The sequence below is a fragment of the Odontesthes bonariensis genome, chromosome 9 (assembly GCF_027942865.1).
Source record: "Odontesthes bonariensis isolate fOdoBon6 chromosome 9, fOdoBon6.hap1, whole genome shotgun sequence".
Taxonomy (NCBI): Eukaryota; Metazoa; Chordata; class Actinopteri; order Atheriniformes; family Atherinopsidae; genus Odontesthes; species Odontesthes bonariensis.
In genome coordinates this window covers 10323837-10345837 of record NC_134514.1, presented here as the reverse complement: position 1 = coordinate 10345837, position 22001 = coordinate 10323837, and the positions used below count along the sequence as shown (strand labels likewise).

Sequence of the window (22001 nt, the reverse complement as noted above, 5' to 3'; positions counted from 1 at the left end):
GTTTTGGCCCATCAGACGGATAGATTGCGGCAGCTTTTGACCAAAATGGCATAATTACAGCTATTGTCATTATAAATTCAAATTAGTTGTGAATATGAAAAGCTCTTCACAAAAGCTACACAACAGTTTTTTCATCATGCAGTATCTTTCAGTCATTTGTAAGCCTATACTTGGCAGAACTAAGAAAAGTATACTTGGTACAAAAATCTTCATAATCAATCAGGACGACAAATGTCACATATAAAGGGAATATATTATGGAAAAATCCCTTTATTTCTGTGCTTGAGAGCACATATTTGGGTGTCTGAAGTCACTGCCAACTCAAAACACAACCCTTGCATTGTGTTTTGGGCACCCTAGACGTGAATAGATTCAGATGCAGTGAAAACTTAAGTCACTCTTCAAGGTTTGGTGATCTTCAATTTCTTTTACCAGTTGGAAGAATGAGTTTCCAAATTCCCGTTTGTCCAGGAATGCACCATCAGTACAGCACATGTGTCAGTCATAACAAAAATAAACACAAGTGAAATATTGCTCTTTTTAGCAATATTTCTTAATGTTAGCTGCCAAAAACAAAGGAATTGAGTGACAGTGAAATCCAGAGTTTATGGAGCTGATATGTAATGGAGAAATTACGACATGCGTTAATAACCCAATGATGTTATTAATAGGCAAGCCAATATGTTAACTTGAGCCAGATCAACACATGACTTGCAAAGAGCTTGTGCCTAAAAGATGGAACTGTAGACAAGATAAATGTAAGTATGTAAAAGTAAATATTTTTTTCATTTTTTTTCAGTTTGTTGTGTGATCTGAGCTCTATTTACTGAAAGCTCTCACATACTAGCGTACTCCACTGGTTATTAAGTACAACAGATCTTAAAAGAGGAAGTCCCGATGAAAAGAGGGGCATGATGGGGTCCAGTGGCTCACTCCACTCTCCTAAACTTATCTGCTTAAATAGCAGTGTAAATTTATAGATAATAACAGAGCTGCTAGTCTCTCTGTGTTATTCTAAACACTGCATTTCACAGACATTTCATTAAGTCCTCAGAAAAAAGGAGCAGAATAGGTCTCCATTAAAATACTGCCAATTACTGTAAATGAGATTGGGGGGGATTTTTAACAGGGCTTTTGCTACAGCTGGTAAATCTGTTGATCTTCGGCATCATCATTGCTCTGTAGTCACAACAACTGCTTCAAAGAAATTACAACACTAATTCAAACCTCTGGTGTTACTTAAATGCCCATTATTTAGAGCTGTCATAGGCCCATATTGTAAACATGTTTGTCTACAAAGAAGTCAAAACAGCCCAGAATATTTTCAAATTTGTCAAACAATAAACAGCTCATGAATAGTTTGTTGCATTCCTATCTCATAATCTGTCTCTTTCACCAATTTCAGTACACAATAACAAGAAAAAAACACTCGCTGAGGGAGAATGGATTCAAACCATCTCCAGCATCGCAGTGCATGCTTCTGCGTAGGGTCTACCAAACTATGGTTGATGAAAATGAATTAACAATGAGAGATGAGTTTAAAAGCTCTAATTTAAACATGGGGGACTTAAGAAAAGTTAAAAGGAGATGAAACAAATCCAAACAAAGTAAAGCCTGAAACACAAGCAGATGGCCTCATAATGGGAAGCAGGTTGGGCTTGTTGCTAAGTGACAAGGGCTAAGATGAGTGTCCATAGTTTTGGCCGTGGTTTCACAGAAAAAACACTTCTCCTCCCTAGTCTGAGCCACCCTCTTTCCCCATAGTGCTGTGGTTCTAACACTGGCAGGGCAGGACAGAAGGCAGGCCTGTCCAAATGAGAAACAGACCCCCTTCACCCCAGTATTGCCTATTTCTCCCTGTGGCTTTTTTGTTTTCAAAGAAAAAAAGAAGGCTCTCCAAAAATAGATTTGGGGCTCGCGTGCCAATGGGTTTTGAAACCTTTTTTTTTCCACTCCCTCTAGTCACGCAAGTAGCCTGGCAAGACCTTGAAGAAAGAGCAGGGGAAAAAACAAAACTCATGGGAGACAAGGGGATCTAAGAACGGAAAAAAAAGTCTCTTTGTGGAGTTTGGAGTGAGGATCATGTTAAGCTGAGGTTGGAGCATCCCTTGACTCTGGCTCTCTACTGAAGGAAGAGAAGAAGAGACTTCCGTGCAAGCCTCAGGTATGAAGGGTTTACTGGTAATCCAAGCATGAGCAGGGGCATCGCTCTGGTTTGGCCTAGTTTTAACTGGATGGAAGCCTGGGTTTCTTCACAGAACAGTCTCATCCACACCAGCAGGCCTGCAGACAAAGCAGCTCCAGCTGAAATGCAAAGATCACTATTCCCTCATTTCACATTGGACTAATCTCTGCAGCTGGTATTCATCATTTTACCTGTCACATCGTATAATTCAGTGTGTCATCTAAATGAAATTACTGCCCAGGTTTTAAAAAGAAACACAGTCAAGCCCTGGTTTTATCTTTGAAAGTCTACCTAATTTGATGGCTTCATTTTAGAAAGTGATTAGAAACAGTGTGCGGTGGGTACAAACTTTTCTGCTGAAACCTTGCTGAAATCATTACATCCTCCAGTCGTTATAAACATTATTCTTCCAAAGCTACTCCAGTGCTAAAGAGCCCAGATTTCCCTGGAAGATCTGAGGTAAGGGTTATCTATTGATTCCTCTTTCTCTCTCTGTCTGTCTGTAGATATACTGTATTTACACAGTATGTACATATTTACCCACTGTGTATACACCACTGGCAATGCTGCATTGCTCTCACTCGTCAACTCTTGCAAGAGAAGGTACCGCTCTTGACCTGCCTGCCTGCTCTTGACCTGGTCTTCTTTGGAGCCTCTGGATTCTCAGTAGCTGACCAAGTATCCCACCTAAGCTCTGACTCGCCAACAGGTAAGGCTACTTTGAACGTCCAAACGACTCATAGCAGTTTCCTTCTCCCCTGGAATCAGCGCTAACACTCTCACCTCTCCAACAGAGCCTTCATGTGCTTCCCCTAAGTTGAAGCCACTCACTCGCTCCACTCCCCAGTTACCTCACAACATTCTCATCCTATAATAAACCTTTTAAAACTATTGACCGGGTCTGCTCATTGAGTCCTGTTTGAACCAAATTATGAAAGATACTTAACATGTGGACATGCTGGGGACTGAATCCTTGAACCGCTTTCGGTTGGAAGACAACAACTCTACCAGCAGAGACATGAATTAATAAAGAAAAAAATTTAATCCTGTGCATGAGTTGAAAGTAATAACAATTACTCATAAATATACCTCATAAACTGTTAACATATGGTGTGTACAGTTCCAAAGGCTTGCTTATCATGACTAACAACTGGTAGTTGTGCCATTTGTACCGAAATTTTTTTTTACAATAGTTAAATCTTTCAATTAAACATTACCATGAGAAAAGTCAAATGAGGTCAGTGCAGATCTGAAAAAAATTAAGAAGTGTTACACATGTCAGAAATATTTCCTGGATCTCTTGATTACCCGATGATCACTTGTTTAAAAAGCTATATGAATGTACAAGTTTTTGGAGGATGTAGTCACTTTGTGAAGGTTTGCTATGGGACTGTATATGCAGGTGATTGGACGCAAACAGTCGATAACACAATGTAGGACTCAGACATATGGGTGTTCCTACAGAACAATAGCTCCAAATACAGAAAAAGAAATTTGTGTGGACTGGATAAAATGGACAAACACTGAGCTTTGGAATTGCCTTCCCAAAGTCTTATCCTCAATCTCATCAAAAGTAAAGCAGCTGTGTTTAAAATGTGCATCCATGCCCGGAGACTAACAAATTTCATTAAACCAATTCAAGAAGATTGATCACATAACCAGCCAGAATTCTGCCAGAAGCTCGTTGATAGCAACCAAAAGCATCTGATCAAAGTGCAACTTGCTGAGGGACATTTGACCAAATATTAGATACACTGGAGCTCATCTGGGTGAACTTGTTCACCCTGTGTTGATTTACAAAGTCCCAAGTCTTTTTTTTGTTTATCACATATCTATGTTGCTGTATCCTTATTTGCCATATAGAGGACAGCTCACATGAATAACCAAAAGTTTAATGATGATTGGTATATGGTGACCCGTCATGGACTGTATATCAATAGCCTTTTATGATGCAATGTATGCATAAAATGTGGTACCTGTAACTTCCATCAAAGTAGAAGAAATTTGAGCTCAATGTTTGATTAAAAAAGGGTTCAGACAACCACTTTCTGACATGCAACAATGCAAATTGGGTCATTCTGAATAGGTAGTCATATTTGTATGGAACTTATGCCGCATTTGGCTCACATAATACACGTGAAACAAGAAGCATGTGAATTGAGCGGCAGAGCAAAGCTTGTCCAATGACAGTGATTTTACTAGAGCACTAAAATGTATTCTTCTTAGTCCTGCAAGACAAAAGAGTTAGAATGTTGCAATCCAGGTAACAAAGAGATGTCATTCAACAATGCATGAAATGGGTTGATTAGCATATCATTTGATCAAAGTGTGTAGCTGATCAATATGAATAATGACACTTTGGTTCTGCAGGATTTTAGAAGCTGGATGCTTCCTCTGTGCAAATACAGCATTGGATCTGAACATTATGAAAACAGCTTACTGTAATAAACACAACTTGAATGAAAACAAGGCATGCTTGGGAGAATTTAAGGGAATTTGTGGTATATGTCAATCTGTTATTCTTGAAATCCTCATGAAAACAATGTAGAGATTTGTCAAACAGAAATGGCAAGGATATTGATGATGAGAGCAAAATTAAAACCCATGGTTTATTTACATTAGTGTGAGGCTGCGGTTTGCATTTAGCTCATGCCATGTGCATTCTAAAGTCAGCAGAAGAAGTAGACAAAAGGAAAAAATGGTCTGCTGAATGAACCAAATGACATCATTCAGTAGTTTTTTTTAATACATTGTTTTTTGTAGTGTATTTCTTTTTAACAAACCAATGACCCAGGTGTATATAATTTATTTCTGTAGTTTACAACATCTTACTTTAATGCTTATTTAAAGAATTGAATTACGTAAATGACTGGTTAAGACTCTTAGAGAAAAAAAACTACAGAATATAGCATTAAAACACTGACAACTCATCAAGAGACAGAGTTTAAGTTTAAGGCAGTGTGTCAGTGAAGGAGAAAGGGCACGATGACACTAAAGTTTGCATGTAAACGGAGCAACCTCCTGTGTATCCACATTACATTGACAGGAAAATGACAGATTTCATTTGGTTTATGCAAAGCCTTTAATTTAAGCCTGAGTAATGACTTGGCTTTTGCCCTCTTACTCATATAATCTGAGCTCTGTTGTGTATATACTGGCCTCTGATCCAAGGTGCTTGATTTGGGTCACAGCATTCATCTCATAACCTGAGTCTGCTATGACACTCACGCTTAAGTTTATCATCAACATGCTGTGCAATTCAGCCCCAGCTGCTTCTATTTTGAGTCCAGAGACAAAAAAAAAAAAGCAAAACACACATCAATTCACCTCTATATGCGTGGGTAAGTTCTCAGAATACCACAAAGTTTAGTTTCCATGCACAGGCAAACGGCTTTGGTCAGTTTCAGGTCAGTTTCACATGGGCAGCAGACCTGTTGCTCAGCCTTTAGCATAGTGAGAGTTATGAGTTTCCAAGACAAGTGTAGTTACAAAAAAAACACCATTTAGTCACATCATTCAAATGCTTTCATTCTGAAATATTGAAGCTGAAAATTAGTTCAGTTTGATAACTTTTACCTATTCAGACTTGAGGTGCCACAGCACCAAAACGCTGCAAGAGGTTTTAAAAGCTCAAATGTCAGACAGCTGAAAGGTTTGTAAGTCATTTATTTTAATGTATTACAGGTACTTCACCTTCTGTGTCTGATATTGGGAAAAAGCAAATACTTCAAACAGCTAAAAAGTAATAAGAAAAGTAATACTTGAAATAATAGTTGGATGATCATCATGGCTGTTTTCAGTAAAAATGAAGACATGCAAAGCCTTTATTCTAAATAAATTATGGTATTGTGTTACATCATATATAGCTGTCAAGCTCTAAATTACAATTGAATGCTATCATTGAATCAAATATTGTTCACATTGTTTTGGATAATAGTAAGCGTTCAGTTGGACAATTATGCAAACTTATAGGTCTGTGCTGGTCTTAGCTAGGGACAGACACATTGTCTTCTGAAGGATGTGAACAAAGAAAAACCCAAAACAAAACAAAAAACTGCTTTGTCACTTTTTAACCCTAAGAGGAGCACACTTGATTTACAAATCAATTGCAATCTTTATACATTTACAAATTACAAGTCCTCATTCAAAGCTGACAGATGTGTGACAGAGGCAACAATGTGATCACAAGTACTTTAATCAGGCACTTTTCACTCAAAACATTTTTTATCTGGACAAGCGCAAAATGATACGTCTGAACATTTGGAGAAATTTCTTACGAAACATGAAAGGCAAGCGGCAGGTTACTTTTCAACAGTTGCTGAATACAAAACAATGCAAAACACAAGGTGCCTTCATTCTATCACATGAATATTCGCAATGTTTATTTTGCCATGGTCAGTATACTATCCCTGTAAATAATTTACCAAACCTCTCTGCCTCTGAGGCTCACTTTAATGGAATTAAGGTAGAATGTTAGGTAATAATATAGTCTAAAACTTAGTAAGTGAGATGATTAGGTGGTTACTGATGCAAACTGACACATTAATTTCTTCTATAAAGGCTGCCAAAAACACATTTAAAGATTATGAACACTTCATGGTGGAGGCATCTGTGTAAAAAGCAGTACAGTATGTGTAACATTCCATGGTGGTGCTTGAACATTCAGAAATATTTCCTTTTTTTATATAACACATGACATTTGTTAGTCCATCCATTCATTGGATTGAGTAATGTGGTCCAAAACTTAATTTAACATTGGTCATTAGATGTATACCACAAAGTTTATCTGGGTAGAAATCAGACGAGCCTCAGTATAAATCTCAGTATAACGACAGTACTAATTTAGCAATTATGTTGGTGATGTTTTTTTTATATTACTACACAACATTATAAAGTTTTATATTTGCCACATAACTGCTTTAATTTCACCATTTAACACAAAAAGCAGTAAGGCTTGTGAAAAATGACAGGAAATGTGCATGATGGACAGGATCGGCTGACATCAAGGTCCATTTCCTTTGCACAGTGTGGAGGGATGCATCTTTAAAACTTAGACAGCTTTTTCAGCATTTCACACTCATTCCTACCTTTTGATGTGAGATCAAACACTGGATTCTAAGATAATACAATACTCTATTCTGACTGATGTTTCATTTGTTAAAGCAAGGATGTTGCTTCTTCTATAAATATTTACAATTATTTCATACAAAAATCCCAATTCATAAAACCTTGATGAGGAGCTTCATTTAAAAACACAAGGTTGAAAATGACAAGCAATACCACAAACTTACAGTACGAACGAGTGTACAGTACAAGCTACAAATATACAAATATAGAAATATTTTGAGGTTTTTGCAACCTTTCAATGCAATGTTTTTAGTCTGAAACCACATTGAAGTATAAAAATATAGACAATGATTTTGTACAAAATATTGACATCATGTATGCATTTTATTTCAATGTGCAAATCAACAGTAATCAACATAAGAATAAGTTTTCTGTCACACATACACAAACACACACGTAGGCATAGTCCTTTTTGGCCTATAAATGATGTAGTTTCTCCTCAGAAAGCACTATAGAAAGCACCAGTTTCAGCTATTTGGACTTTTTAGTGTAACATGTTGTACTTGTTCTCTTGAGAAACAGAACAGAGAAGAGATTTGCACTCATTTCAAGTTGCAGCCAATGGTCATACAGTAGAACAAGTTTGGAACAGCAGTATTCAGTTTTAATCCACCCGTTAGAATTTAAATCCTCAGCTCTGCCTCCTCACTGTGTTCCAAATTGTGTTCAGTTGTGCTAATCATGGACGCAGAGGGGCCCTGTGAGACACTAAATGGCGTAATTGCAGGCGAACGCGCTGCCAGTGGTGAAAGAGAGGGGGAGAAACTTGGAGACATTGCGACTGATGAGATGGATCCCTCGGCGCTGAGGGGAGATCTTCGCAAAGAGGCCAACTGAGGGAATGTCCTCGATACGGCAGGCTTTGGAGGAACAGTTTTAGCTCCAGGGTGGGCCACAGAGGTAATGAGAGGCGGCGGGTCGATTCTTGATTCTGCTTTTGCTTTGTGATGAAATGATCTTCGAGGATGAGAAGGAGCAGTTTCATCTTTTAAACGGGCTATTTCAGTAAAAACGCTAGCTAAGGGTTGGAACTGGGGGCACCAGTTGAGGAGGTAGTCCCAGTTATAGCTGCCCCTCAGCTCCTCATCACTGGCTACAATGGCTGTAAGGGAACCATCCACAGTGGGCTTTCCATCCTCAGGGAAAGTATAGTCTTTAGGGTGGGAGATGCTGAGTCCCCTTCCCACACCCACATACCCACCTCCTTCATCTCTGTAGACCGGCACCTGGCCAGCAAATAAAGTTCCATTTAAATTGCCCATTTTCTTCCCTTTGAACCAATCTAAGGAGGGCTCACAAGACACATCTGATAGCTGATCAGCATCCTGCTGGATCCCAGAATCTGGACCTCGAGCAGAAATACGCTCCTGCATGGACGAAGAGATACTTGACACTCGCGGATATTCGTTGATCATTCTGATTTCATCATCCTCTGCTGCCTCTGCCTCTGCAGAGCCACGGCCACTGGAGTGGGAGGGATCCAGGGATCCACCACGAGTATAAGGACCCCCGCTGCTGCCACTCTGGTCTGCGGCATATCCAGGAAGAGCTTGATGGTAAATCATATCATTTGCTGCTAGTTTTGTTTCCTCGAGCTTATGAAGCAGGGTGCCTGGCATTGGTGTCCGTTTATGTGCTTTTTGCTCTGCTTTGTGACGTCTCAATTTAACAAAAAACAGTGCCGCAGCAATCAATATCAGGATGACTATGGTCGCCAGTGAGACTGCAATGACGCTAACAAGCAGCATATTCATGTCTGTGGTGAGACCAAAAGATGTGTGGGTTACATCTATGGTAACTTTGGCCACTGAGGTGCGAGAGGTCTCCAGAGGGCTGTGAGCAATCACATCCAGTGTAACTAGACGTACCTCTCTTTTAGAGCGACTCATGTGTCTACTGTTGCTGTCCATCTTTAGAGAGATTGCTCCAGTTGATTTATTGACCTCAAAATAAGGCGAATGGTCTGATAATGAGTAGAGGACAATTCCATCCACCCCTCCGTCCTCATCTCTGGCTTGTACTTTGCCAATGATCTGACCTTTCGTTGCTCCTTCAGGTACTTCACACAAGAGTTCTGAGGAGGTGAAAACGGGATCATATTCATCTTCCCCAGTAACATAAACTTGTACTGTTACTGTAGCAGAATAGTTGCCAGCGTCCATGGCAACGGCCACAAAACGGAAAAAGTTTACCTTCTCAAAGTCAAACATGGAGCGAGTCCGTACTTCTCCTGATGTTTGATTGATGAGGAATCCCTCTCTTCCCTCTTTAGATGTATCTAACATGTAATACCTCAGCTGTCCAAAAGCACCTCTATCATGGTCAATTGCATGTAGCTTGGTAACTAAGGCATTCTGGGGTTGGTTCTCCATGATGCTTACTGTTACCAGCTTCAGAGGAAAGAAAGGCCTGTTATCATTGATGTCCTTTACCTCAATACAAACTGGGGCCAAAGCGTAATGCCCTTGACCGTCAGTAGCCTGGACAACAATCATATGAGACAGTTCTGTTTTGCTGTCGAGAGGTCTCTGCAGCCTCAAAGTTCCAGTCCAACGATCCACCTGGAAAAGTTGTGTCTCATCTCCTGAGCTTATGAAGTATTGCATCTCTCCATTAGGGGCAGAGTCAGGGTCTGTAGCAGATAGATGTAAGATCTCTGTCCCTGCTGCGGTTCCCTCATTTAATGTAACACTGTAATCTGTTCGGGTGAAAGCTGGAGGGTTGTCGTTTGTGTCTGTAACACTGATAAGGATAGGCACACTGGAGCTACGCTGAGGGATTCCACGATCCGACACCACAACAGTCAGGTTATAACTTGGTACAGCTTCAAAGTCCAGCTTCTCGACCAGGATCAGGCTGCCAACTGTCTGGAAGCCCTGCCCCTCTATGAAGCGCACACTGCTCTCAATCTGGAAGGCATTACCAGTGTTGCCAGTGGCAATGGAAAAATCGAAACCGCAGTTATCCCGAAAAAGATCTCCATCCACAGCTTCTAATGTCAAAACTGCTGATCCAGGGAGCCCGTCCTCAGACACAGAGGCTCTGTACTCTGACTGGTGGAAGATGGGAGCATTGTCATTGACATCAGACACCTGTACTTGGACAGTGGCAATGGATGACAAGGATGGAGTCCCCTGGTCCCGCGCCTCAATTACCACCAGAATGGAGGGATGGTCAAAATCAAAGTCTAATTTTTGCCTGATGAAGAGAGTGCCTGTGAAGAAATAAAGAACAAGGTAATATAAAAATATGTTACAGTTCACAAGATCATGAAATTAATTGTTATAGTTGGCCAATACTCAGGATGATCAGCTATGAAACAACAAAACTGGTGATGTCTGGTGAAATATATTGACAAATTTGTAAACAGGAGACAGCAGAGCTTGAGGCGAAAACAATCTTCTTTTATGATACTTAATTTTGGAGGCTATCTCAGCCCGAACATTAGAGGTAAATAAAAATAATAAAATCCAGATTTCAATTTCCCTGAATAAAAAAAACATACTTAAACAATTTTGGATTGCTTCTTGCAAATATGCCCGGGTTACCTAAATAAGCTTGGAAGGAGAGCCTTAGGATATAGAATTTTTTATTAAATGTAAATGGTTATAAAGAACCTCAAATATGCACACAGTTATCTTACCATTACTTGGGTCAATGTAGAAAACACCCTGAGTTGATGACATTACTTTATAAGTAATCTTCCCATTCTCTCCTGAGTCACAGTCAGTGGCTGTTACTGTGATGACTGCACTGCCTGCTGGGAAGTGCTCTGATACAGTCACCTGATAAGAAACACAACAAATTAACACATTCCAGATACTTTCAATAATTTAACAAACATTCTGGTGCTCGACAAGGTGAACGTATAAAGGTATGATGACAGGTATTAAAACTGAGTTGTACCTGATACAAATCATGTGTAAAGATGGGAGCATTATCATTCACATCGTCCACCAGCACAGTGAGGTTGGCCTCACTTTGATGTTTGGAGTCAGATGAGCGGATTGTCAGAGTGTACCATGTCCTTTTCTCATAGTCTAGAGGGCCTGTCAAGCAGACCCCTCCTCCATAATGATGAATCCCAAACATGCCTTGGCTGTTAACATCCAGGTGCAGTGTATAGGAGAGGGGTGGACCTGAATCCACATCATTCCCTGTTACCTGGGTGATAACTGTGCCAATGAGAGTATCTGTAAGTGGGTGACAATAAAGAAGGGAGGTGGGAGAAGAACAGCAGACATTTAGGTTGAAGCTCAAGTGAAGCTTAGAGTCTTAGTTGTGGAAATAAAATCTGCCCTTCGTGAAGAAATATCCTGTTCTGGAAAGCCTTGACCTAACAGACAGGAAATGAATAGAAGAACATTGGCAATAACTTGTGTTTCATAAAAAAAAGTCAGATTTTTCACACTGAGCCCTGCTGGGTCAACTGCCAGAGAGTGTGATGTGAGGCTTTATAATAATATCACTGGACGAACTTCCACCATGAAGCTTACCCTCAGGCACCCGGATCTCCCGAGGCAGAGGAATTGTGGGACTGTTGTCATTGAGGTCGATGATGATCACAGTAAGGGTGGCAGAGCCAGCCTGCCGTGGGGTTCCTCGGTCTGTTGCCGTAACAACAAGCCTAGTAATACCACAAAATAAATATCAGTATCTGAACTTTTTTTTTAAATCCAGTTACATATTTTTTCATCTCCTTATTGTTTTTTAAACAATAGGAAATAAAATCAATAAAAGACTGCCTTCTTGGAGTATAAAAGCTAAAATCCAGTTAAAAAGAAGGTGAAACTGATCACCTCCTTTTTCAGTATTTGTGATGAAAAAAATTAAAAATCTTAGTTTAACTGCTAAAGCAAGGACAGAGGTGGACATTATAACTCACAGTAAAAAATAATAAACATGCATGTGAAAGGCTTACATATGAGCTGAGACAGGTGATTACATAAAAGAAAAAAAAAAGAGCAAGGCTCACTGTGTTTGGGTCCAGATCTCTCTGTCCATTATAGCCGCAGTGGTGATGCTGCCAGTCAATGGATCTATCTTGAACAAGCCACTCATGGAAGATGACCTGATAGAGTAGGTCACCTGACCATTTTGACCCTGGTCCAGGTCATCAGCAGCAACCTGAGGAAATTACCGCCCCATTTTGGAAACAAAAATACAGAAGTATTTGCAACTGTTGTTTCAGGGTAACTGGAACTAGTGAGCAATATTTAACTTGGAAGTCAAGAGTTCATAAAAAATGAACTATATGGACTTGGCTTTATGGCACACATGCATGAGTGTATTCAGTTGGGACACTGAGAATAAATGCAGATGAATGGAGTAATTTCTCTACAGTGCTGAAAAAAAATCCAGATTTCTGAAGCTTGAGAGTTTCTTTTTAATTCTACAACTTCACACTTCAACAACGGCCTACCATAATAAACATGTGGGTGTGAGGCTACTGCACCTGGATAAGGGGAAAATCGTAGCCTTGTGCCTCCCTAATGTACGCCACATAGTTTTGGAGTTGGAAGCGTGGTAAGTTGTCATTTACATCCTGCAGATTTAAGTTGACAGCCATGTAGGAGCTGGAAGATGCTGTCTCAGCTTTCACCACTAGGCGGAGTTTTGGGGTCTCTTCAAAATCGATTCCTTCAGATTTCTGCACCCATATTTCACCTATTTCACAACAATTATTAGTGAATTGCTTTGTGAAAATGTAAAATATTGTCTGGCAGTATGTGCAGCAATTTTTCTACTTACCAGTAATGGAGTTTATTCCAAAGGACTGCATTTTATTTCCACTAAAAATACTGTAGCTTATACCACTTTTAGAGCCATCAGGGTACTGCGCCAGAGCCTGTGTTACCACTGTGCCTGTAGGGGGAAAATTAGACAATGTTGAAACATTTCCTTTCAATATATAGCTTACATCATACATAAACAAATTATGAAGTAAAAAGTAAAAAATTATACATATATCAATCAAACCTTTAGCAGCGTTTTCTTGCAGACTGACATCTCTAGCTGTGCGTGAGAAGCGAATGCCCCTGTAACTCTGTTCCTTAATATAAATTATAACCACCCCAAGAGAAGACTGAGCTGGGTTTCCTTGATCCATGGCCTGAACTATCAAAGTCCTCTGGCTTTGAGTCAGGGTCTGCAGTTTCTCAGTGGCTTGAATGTCTCCTGTAAGGGAGTTAATGGTAAAACCCTTCACTGGATTGGCAAAACGATAAAAAACAGAGCCATTAGCCCCAAAGTCCTTGTCCTCTGCCCTCATTGTGGCCAGCACCCGGCGGTTAGAAACACTACTGGCTGAGACATTCACAATAAGTGGGTCCTGAATGAAGAAGGGTGTATTGTCATTCACATCCTGAATGTAGATAGTCACTTGAGCAGTGGAGTTATGTGGGTCTGCAGGTGAGGAGTCAGTGGCACACACCTCAAAGGTGTAGGAGGCAGTTCTCTCTCTGTCTAGGGGTGCTGCTGTGATTATGCGGCCTGTCTTCTGGTCTATGATAAACATGCTCCGGGAGCCATGGCTGAGAAAATACACAACCTGGCTGTTGGGTCCGTAGTCCAAATCAATGGCTTTCACCTCTAGAACCAGCGAGCCAATGGGAACATCTTCCGAAATGTCAGCAGTATAGCTGCTGCTCTGAAACTGTGGGCTGTGGTCATTGATGTCCAGAACTGTCACCTCTACAGTGGCAGTGCTGCTGAGGGGAGGGTGGCCCTTGTCGTGAGCTATGACCGTTAGAGTATATCCAGCTCTCTTCTCCCGATCCAGAGGTCTTGAGGTGTACAGTACACCTGACTGTCTGTCCAAGTGAAAGTCCCCAGATGGATCTCCAGCTGCCAGGGGAGCAATGGCAAACAGCTGTTTGAGTATCAAGTATCAGCAACCTAACAGGAAGCAGTTTTACTTAACTTTTACAAAGAAGGTACATTACAAACAAATTCACACCTGCAATTCTGTAGTTTATCTCCCCACTTTCTCCTGCATCTGGGTCAGTAGCTCTGAGGGTGAAAAGAGGTAATGCCTCCAGGTTTTCAGGCACCTCAATGGTGTAGTAAAGACGTCCAAAGACAGGAGCATTGTCATTAACATCAAGCACCTTGATCCTTACTGTTGCTTTAGCATAGTTGGGTGGGAGACCTCCATCTTTTGCATAAACTGCCAAAACAAACAAATCACAACTCTTAATATAATGTATCATGAAACCATGTTTTATTTGTAACACTGTAAGACAGTCAGAGGATAATACCTGTGACAGCATAATAGTCCTGAGACTCTCTGTCCAAAGACTTAGTGGTTGTTATGACACCTGTGAGTGGGTTGATGCTGAAATCTCCCTGTGTGATGCCACCATATGCCACTTGCCCATTGGTTCCTACAGAGACACACATATGTAAAAAAAATAGATTTTATAGCATTCAGTCAAACAAATGTTCATTCCTATGACCTAAAATTTCAAGATATCAAAGCAGGCATCTCGTTTTAATAGCTTGTATTCTTATGTTTGTTTGTTGTGGAATTTGCTGTCTAAGTTTTTGGCAGTGATAGCCCTCCCTCAGGTGTCTGAGTCTCCAGATTGCGTGCTAAAAGAAAGCAGTCTGGCAACCTCATCTGTTTACTTCACTGTTTTCTTTTGAGTAGAAAGTTTATAATCCTTCTGTTTTATGTGCTTCTGACTAACTCCAAGGGAATGCATCCTCTCTGTATCCTTATCCCCTCCCTCCTGTGTAGCATTCAACTAAAACCAACTGGTATGTCTATAAGGGGAACACTTGTTCAGCACATAATAAAAAAATCTAGTTTGCGTTCTGCTTGACTTTCAACACAAAAAAAATGTGTTTGGTTACATGTAACTGGATAACTATATAACTATATATATTTTCATTGTATTCTAAGATGTTATCAGAATCTGTTTCACAACAGAATGTAACAATCTGACTGAACACTGAAAAAATGGTTAAAGGCAGTTTGGATGCTTAAAACATAAACTTTCCAATCAAATTTCACCTTGTTTAAACTGGCAATATTTTCACTTTCCATCAGCCAAATCAGAACTGTTGATTACATAATAGGACTATGTGTTCAAAAACTGAAGCAACAAAGTCTAACTACTGCCTGGATCACCTTGGTCCAGATCAGAAGCGGACACTGTCAAAACACTCGTTCCTGGAGGCTGATTCTCAGAGATTTGGGCTTCATACTGGGTCTCCTCAAACCATGGCACTTCATCATTGACATCAATCACATGGATACACAGCAGTTGGCTGGATGAGTGTTGGGGTATCCCATGATCTTCAGAAATTACTGTCAGGTTAAAGATGTCCTGCTCCTCACGATCCAGAGGTTTGAAAATAGACAGAGAGCCTGTACAGAGATTAATCAAGGGTCAGCTTTGACAAAAGAGATTGATTGTTAGTGAACTACACACACATATATATGTATATAAACTATATGTATGTATACAGCTTTATTCACACAGTCAGCTTTATACGAAAGATACAGCATCATATCAGTTAAACTAAGCATTTTCCTGGATTGTGTGTCTTCAGCTCATTTTAAAAGTAAGTGTGAAAAGTTGCCGTGTGAGGGCCAAATCAAAGCTAATATCCTCCACACATACAACGTTGCCTACCTGAGTGCTACTACCACCACTGCTGTAACAGCCCAAATGGTCTGGCCACAGTTTACGAGATTTTCCACTGAAGAATGCCGCAGCCATCAAGAAAGAAGCAGTAAACACACACTCTAAACACGCAACGGCCAGGCCTGCCGTGCTCCATACGAATTAGGGGTGCCCTAGCCTTTTCATTATCCTGCCCCAAGAGTGTAGAGCTTGCATTGATTCAATTTCAATTTCATGCTTTAAAATGAGATTCAACTGTTAAAGACAAAGAGGGTCAGGGGTGTTTTGCTTTTAACTTCTTTGTGTACGTTTTTCACTTTGTGTCTTTCGAGGACTGAGACAACTTGCCCCCAAGCTTTAATCTGGTAAAAGTTACAGGATGGAATTTTTTCACCTAAATTTGATTCCTCTGTGATCCTGCCACATACACAGTCACTGATAACATAAGGGCAGAAAGAAAGAACTGGGAAAAGTTTTTTCTTCGTTTTTAGATGTTTTCCATTCTAACATCCTAATTTTTGTGGCGCTAATGCTTTGGACTGCAGTGTTAGGGCTGGCAGAGGAAGCTCAGATAACACATATTTCTTGTCTTTTTTTCTGAGGCTACTCCTCAGCATTTGATGTGTTAATCCCTGTACGGTGTTGTCTTTTACTGAGAATATATTCACCTTATCACCAGTGCACTCTCTCTTAGCTCCATAAGCGAAATTAATGATCTCCCTTGTGACAATGAGGGATGAAAATGAGTTTCACTCTATGACTTCACAGATTCTAAATAAAACCTTAATGGTTCTCTCTGTTGAGGATAAGAGTGACACAAAAGTAATGAAAACAGTTGGCAGACTTGATCCCAAGTCTCCAGTAAGTGATCCTAAAACGGAATTACCTCTGTCATTATTCTAATAAACAGCCAGTGTGAATGAAAACACTTCAAGATGAGTCCACACTGGGATGAAGAAGAAGTGACATGAATGACAGACCCTGAATGTTTCCACCCCTGCGGTGCTCCAGGGGGCATCCTGGTTGGGACTTGAAGGGAAGGCGGACCAAACGTTGACACGTGTCTCAAACACAACAACAAAACCCAAAGGACCAAACAGCCCAAGGTCAGCGTCAACTAAATGACAGTCTAAGCGAGCACACAAACACATGTGCTTGTGCATGCCTAAATACACACACACCCACACACACGAATACACACAAACATGCGTAACTGATCCCTTCTCTAATGGTTCCCAGAAGCGCGAGCAGGAGGTTCTTTGGTCTTTCATGGGAATAGATCCACAATAACAGATGATGGGTTGTTGTGTGTGCACGTGTGTTTGCACATTCTCAAGTGTGTGTGGTGTGTGTGTGTGTGTTTAATATTTGGCAGACTCCTCTGTCTGGCCTTCAACTGAGAGGAATAAGTCATGAGAGGTGGAGCAACAGTGTTTGTACTTAGTAGTAAGAAGAGTTTTAAAAGAGTCTGTGATGGTTTGGTAGAAATGGTGTGCCACTATGTTGAAGAACATTGAGAAGCAAACAAGCAATGCAAAACTACCCTTAGATGTTTGACAAAGGTTTTAAAACCCAATGAAATGACCCAAAAAGTTTAACAAAAGCATATTGTCTCTAAATATTCTAACTCAAGCAAGCAAAAAGCATTGGTTTAGTGTTGGACTTCCCTACAGGTACTGAAAATGAAAATACCGATATCTTATGTTAACATGTGCTCTGCTTGTTTTGAATGCAATTGGCTCACTTCTTCCCAAAGCCAAAAATGCTAAATACTGTATGCTGAATAGACATAAGCAGCATGTGGGTAAAACATGGGACAATTAAAGACATTCCAGAGGTCAAAATAAAACTGTACTCTATATCTGATTAAAGACTGAAGAAGGAAACCACATTATCATGATTGTCATGCAGATAAATCCCTCAGATATACATGACTTATGCAGTCAGATTGAGTTTGTCCATAACCCTAAATTATGCTTAATAATATAATTTTTAATAGTTTTATAGAGCAGATAGTTTATGGTACATAAAATATTGTAGTTGTGGTCATAGATACTGTAGGAAAATTGTCAAGAATGATCACTGGTTTATAATATGTCATCTGTGCAACAAACACATCCTTTTTCTTGACTTCTGAGCCTGTATTTTGTGCTAAGTAACATAAAGCACTTATTACATCCTACAGGAGGACTGAGCTGTACATACCTGTATTGGGGTTAAGGCTGAATGTTCCTCCATTGTTGCCTGACTGGATTCTGTAAGTCACTCTTCCATTCTCCCCTTGGTCTGCATCTCTGGCCATGACAAAGAGCACTACAAAGCCCACAGGCTGGTCCTCCATCACACTTACAGCTGTTGGTGATATAAACACTGGCGCATTGTCGTTCTCATCAGTTATATACACCCTTGCTGTCACAGAACCCCAGCGCCTCTGGCTGGCGTCAAGGGCAGAATCTGTTGCCTTTACAACAACGATCAGTGTCGAAATGACCTCATGGTCCAGTTGGTGGCCCAAGGAGAGAATGCCAGTCGTGGGGTCAAGGGTTAATAAGCCAAGGGTGTTTGGCCATTGGTGGAGAATGGAATATATCAGCTCACTGTTAGGCCCACTGCCATCCTTATCTGTGGCCTGGAAAGTGTAGACAGATGAGCCCGCCTCCATACTCTCAGAGATGACAATGGTGATGGGGTCCTCCATGAACTCAGGGGTGTGGTCATTACTGTCCTCTATGTCAATGTCCAAGTGCACAACGGTGCTGCTAGGAGGCATCTGAGAGAAGTCATCCACCTCAATTTTCAGGTTGTAACGTGCGTCTCGTTCATAATCGAGGGGACGAGCCAGGTAGACATCACCAGTTAGACGGTCCACAACAAAGGTCCCATCTTGATCTGTACCTCCTACTACCGTGTAGGTAACCTTGCCTTCTTCTAAGGTTCCTCTGTCATGGAGGCAAACTGAGCCAATAACAGAGCCAGGACTGGCCTCCTCCACAGAGTTAAAAGATAGGGAGTGTGAACTGGCCTTAGTTGTAAGGCTGTTGATGCTGATAACCTGCAAAAAAGAAACACACAGAGTGCATATTCATGGGAACTAGATCAACAGATGTTTAATGTAGATGCGTGGAGGAAGCTTAAGTTTGTAATGTTCAACTCGGTAAAATAATTCAACGGATTTTATGAAAAGTAACAACAGATTTAGTCATCTCCTCTCACTAGTGCTGTGTCTTCTGGAAATAAATCAGACTAGTTTTTATAGAGCTGCATAAAAGTGTTGCAAACATTAATCACGCTTTATCTGATAATCATGTCGCTGCCAGGGAAAATAATAGATGATAAAAGTAACACGATCACTGGACAACATGGTGAAAAGCTCCGAGTTGAGCAGTGGGACATATATTCCTTGCTTTACACTTCTTTTGATGAGCTGTTTAAGCATCTTCAAAGACTACAGCATTGTAAGAAAACTGCACATGACACACTGTTTAATAAACCAGCAGCAATAAAAGGGAACAGGAGACTGAGCCTTTGTTGACCAAATTTTATGCTAAATTACAATCTTGTAACATGATGGATTGATCTGGGTATTCAGAACTAATTCCTACAGCACAGTTCTCCCAGTAAGCAGGCACTCGAAAGAAACAAAAAAAAAGCTTGTTGACAAGCCGTAAATTAGTTCCACATTAGATGGAAAAGGAGTGTTCCAAAAATAAATTGCACAGCCCCATCTTGTTATTGACAGATTTAAAAAAATCAGTCTGAAAATATGATTAAAGGAAATTGCATAAATGCGTCAGAGGGCAAGAAACAACACTGCACTGTTTAATCCAATTAACTAATAATTATGACTTTCATTTTTTTGTTATTGGAAAGGAGGAAAAGCTGAGCTGGCACTTACTGTAGCTATTTATATGCAATTTCGATTTTTCCTGGAACTTATAAATCAGTGTTTCTTCCAAGACTCCTCCATTGTGTCCATTTCTGTTCTATATTAGATATTAACTTTAATTACCTTCAAGGCTGTGTTTTATGTAGAGTGTAAGTAAAGCCCTGCTACTCTTTGTAAAAAAAAAAAAAGGGCTACTGTATTAAAAAAGTGTTGAAGTCATTGAGTATGACCTTGATCAGAGCAGTCTACAGCTGGCCCTCATCATAAGCCAGCTGGGAGTATTTGATTCAGACCCACTTTTCCATTTCAGATAGAAATTTCCCTTTTGAAAATTCACAGGGGAAGAAAAGGGAGGGGATGGGAGGGGACCTTGTCAGAAGTGAGGCTGATATGTCGGCAGCTAGTCTGAGGGGCCCAGAGACATGGATCCTCTCAGCCCCAAGACTATACTTTGATATTAAATAGGTGTGTAGTGAGGGTGTTTGCGCTGGCTGGAATCCAATGGGAGTCTGACCTGAATGGTGAGGGAACAGGAGGCACTGCGAGGGGGCAGTCCTCTGTCAGTAGCTGTCACTGTCAGAGAGTACTCAGCTCGTTCTGAGTGGCTAAGAGGGGATGATGAACGTAGTTCCCCAGTGACTGCGTTCAAAGAGAAACGCTCAGCCCTGGGACCTTTGGGAGACACAAAGGCCAAACTTTAACTGGAGACGAACAGCGTTGGAGAGTTGCAAACAAATACAAAATGTTAAAATAAAGACATTTTCAGACATGCAAGATACATGTGACTAATTACAATGACCATGGTGTTCTTTATCTTACTCTATTAAAAGAAGACGGCAAATAGCTTTGTATTTCTGCATAGATTTACTTAGAAATGCTCCTACTTGGCCCATTACATAAGCTCAAGCAAATAAAAAAGTAAGGCAAAAGAAAGACAGTCAAGCAGTAAAAGAAAAAAACTTCAAAGTCAATTTGATGGAGGAAAATTCTTCCCTCGAGAGATACACTGTTCCCTTTATTTACTATCAGAAGACATTAATGAGTAAAACATTATTTTACTATACTGTACTGCAACTGTACCTGACAAAGAGTAGAATATGGTGCCGTTCTCCCCCTCATCAGGATCTTTGGCCTGCAATAAGCCCAGTACAACTCCTGGAGACTGACCCTCTGTCACCTATGGGTAAAAAAAAATAAAGAAATCACTAAAGAGATGAACATTTTCATTTTCTGACAGTCTACGTTTCTGTTCCTGTGACATTACCTGTATGATTATGTTTTTGCCTGACTGACTGTGGCTAAAAACAGGGTCATTGTCATTGTCATCCAGTACAGTGATGAAGATTGTGCCTGTTGCAGTACGAGGAGGTGAACCGCCATCTTGTACCACAACCACCAGCTGATAACTTGACTGCTGTTCCCTGTCAAGCGTCATCCTTGTACTGATTTCACCTGGGGAGGAAGGGGGATGAATGAGAGGAAGTTCATGCAGAGACACTTGTCCCCTGGAATAGTGATGAGAAACTTAGAAGCCAGCAGGCTTTGATCAATGGCACATAAGTAACAGACATGCACAGTGTGCAGATTTATGTATTCATCTGCACACATCCACATAAATAGATGGATTTTTAGAAGGTTGGCAGATGCTTCAGAGACTAACAACTCAGCCAGAAACTGATCACAAATCAGAGCATGAATCTCCACCCACAGACTAACAGACTCAATAGGCCAATTAGAGCCCAGCAAGACACTTAGTGCTGTTGTCACCACTATCTGCCTTATTTATGACAGTGCAGAAGGGGCAACTTTTAGTCTAGTCTGTCATCTTTAAAAGATGAGTCACTGTGTTGATGAAACAGGGATTTTTTTCTCTCCCAAAAGTTTGGATTTTCATGAAAAATAAGACGTTTCATGGGAAATTGCTGCTGGATCTGCACATTTCAGATTTTAGCTCAAGTAAAGTTTTGTCACAGTCTCTAGACAAATGTGTAGACTAAGACTGATCATTCTGATGAATTAATATTGCAGACTTCCAAAAGTCAACAACAGCAGTAGCAATGCTTGTATTTTTTTTTTTGTTTTTCTTTTACTGTAACCATGACTCTGCTCAAAATATCTGAGCATGCATATTTATTCATGCAGGTTTAAATGCATTTAATATTCTGTGTTG

The 22001-nt window shown here is 40.4% G+C and overlaps 1 protein-coding gene across 1 annotated transcript in view; it reads right to left on the bottom strand.

Annotated features, from left to right (window-relative positions):
- Window positions 1-5854: 5854 nt before the first annotated feature.
- Window positions 5855-22001, bottom strand: part of LOC142388139 (protocadherin-16-like) — a 77333-nt gene continuing 61186 nt past the window's right edge. The window contains exons 7-21 of the mRNA XM_075473071.1: window positions 21096-21283; window positions 20912-21008; window positions 20346-20503; window positions 18151-18997; window positions 15447-15686; window positions 14572-14697; window positions 14271-14480; window positions 13292-14158; window positions 13064-13177; window positions 12768-12979; window positions 12288-12439; window positions 11809-11939; window positions 11219-11505; window positions 10956-11097; window positions 5855-10526 (exon numbers count right to left, since the gene is read on the bottom strand). Of these exons, the coding sequence (XP_075329186.1) occupies window positions 7936-10526; window positions 10956-11097; window positions 11219-11505; window positions 11809-11939; window positions 12288-12439; window positions 12768-12979; window positions 13064-13177; window positions 13292-14158; window positions 14271-14480; window positions 14572-14697; window positions 15447-15686; window positions 18151-18997; window positions 20346-20503; window positions 20912-21008; window positions 21096-21283 (6362 nt within the window). The 3' untranslated portion in view covers window positions 5855-7935. The remainder of the gene's footprint in view (window positions 10527-10955; window positions 11098-11218; window positions 11506-11808; window positions 11940-12287; window positions 12440-12767; window positions 12980-13063; window positions 13178-13291; window positions 14159-14270; window positions 14481-14571; window positions 14698-15446; window positions 15687-18150; window positions 18998-20345; window positions 20504-20911; window positions 21009-21095; window positions 21284-22001) is intronic.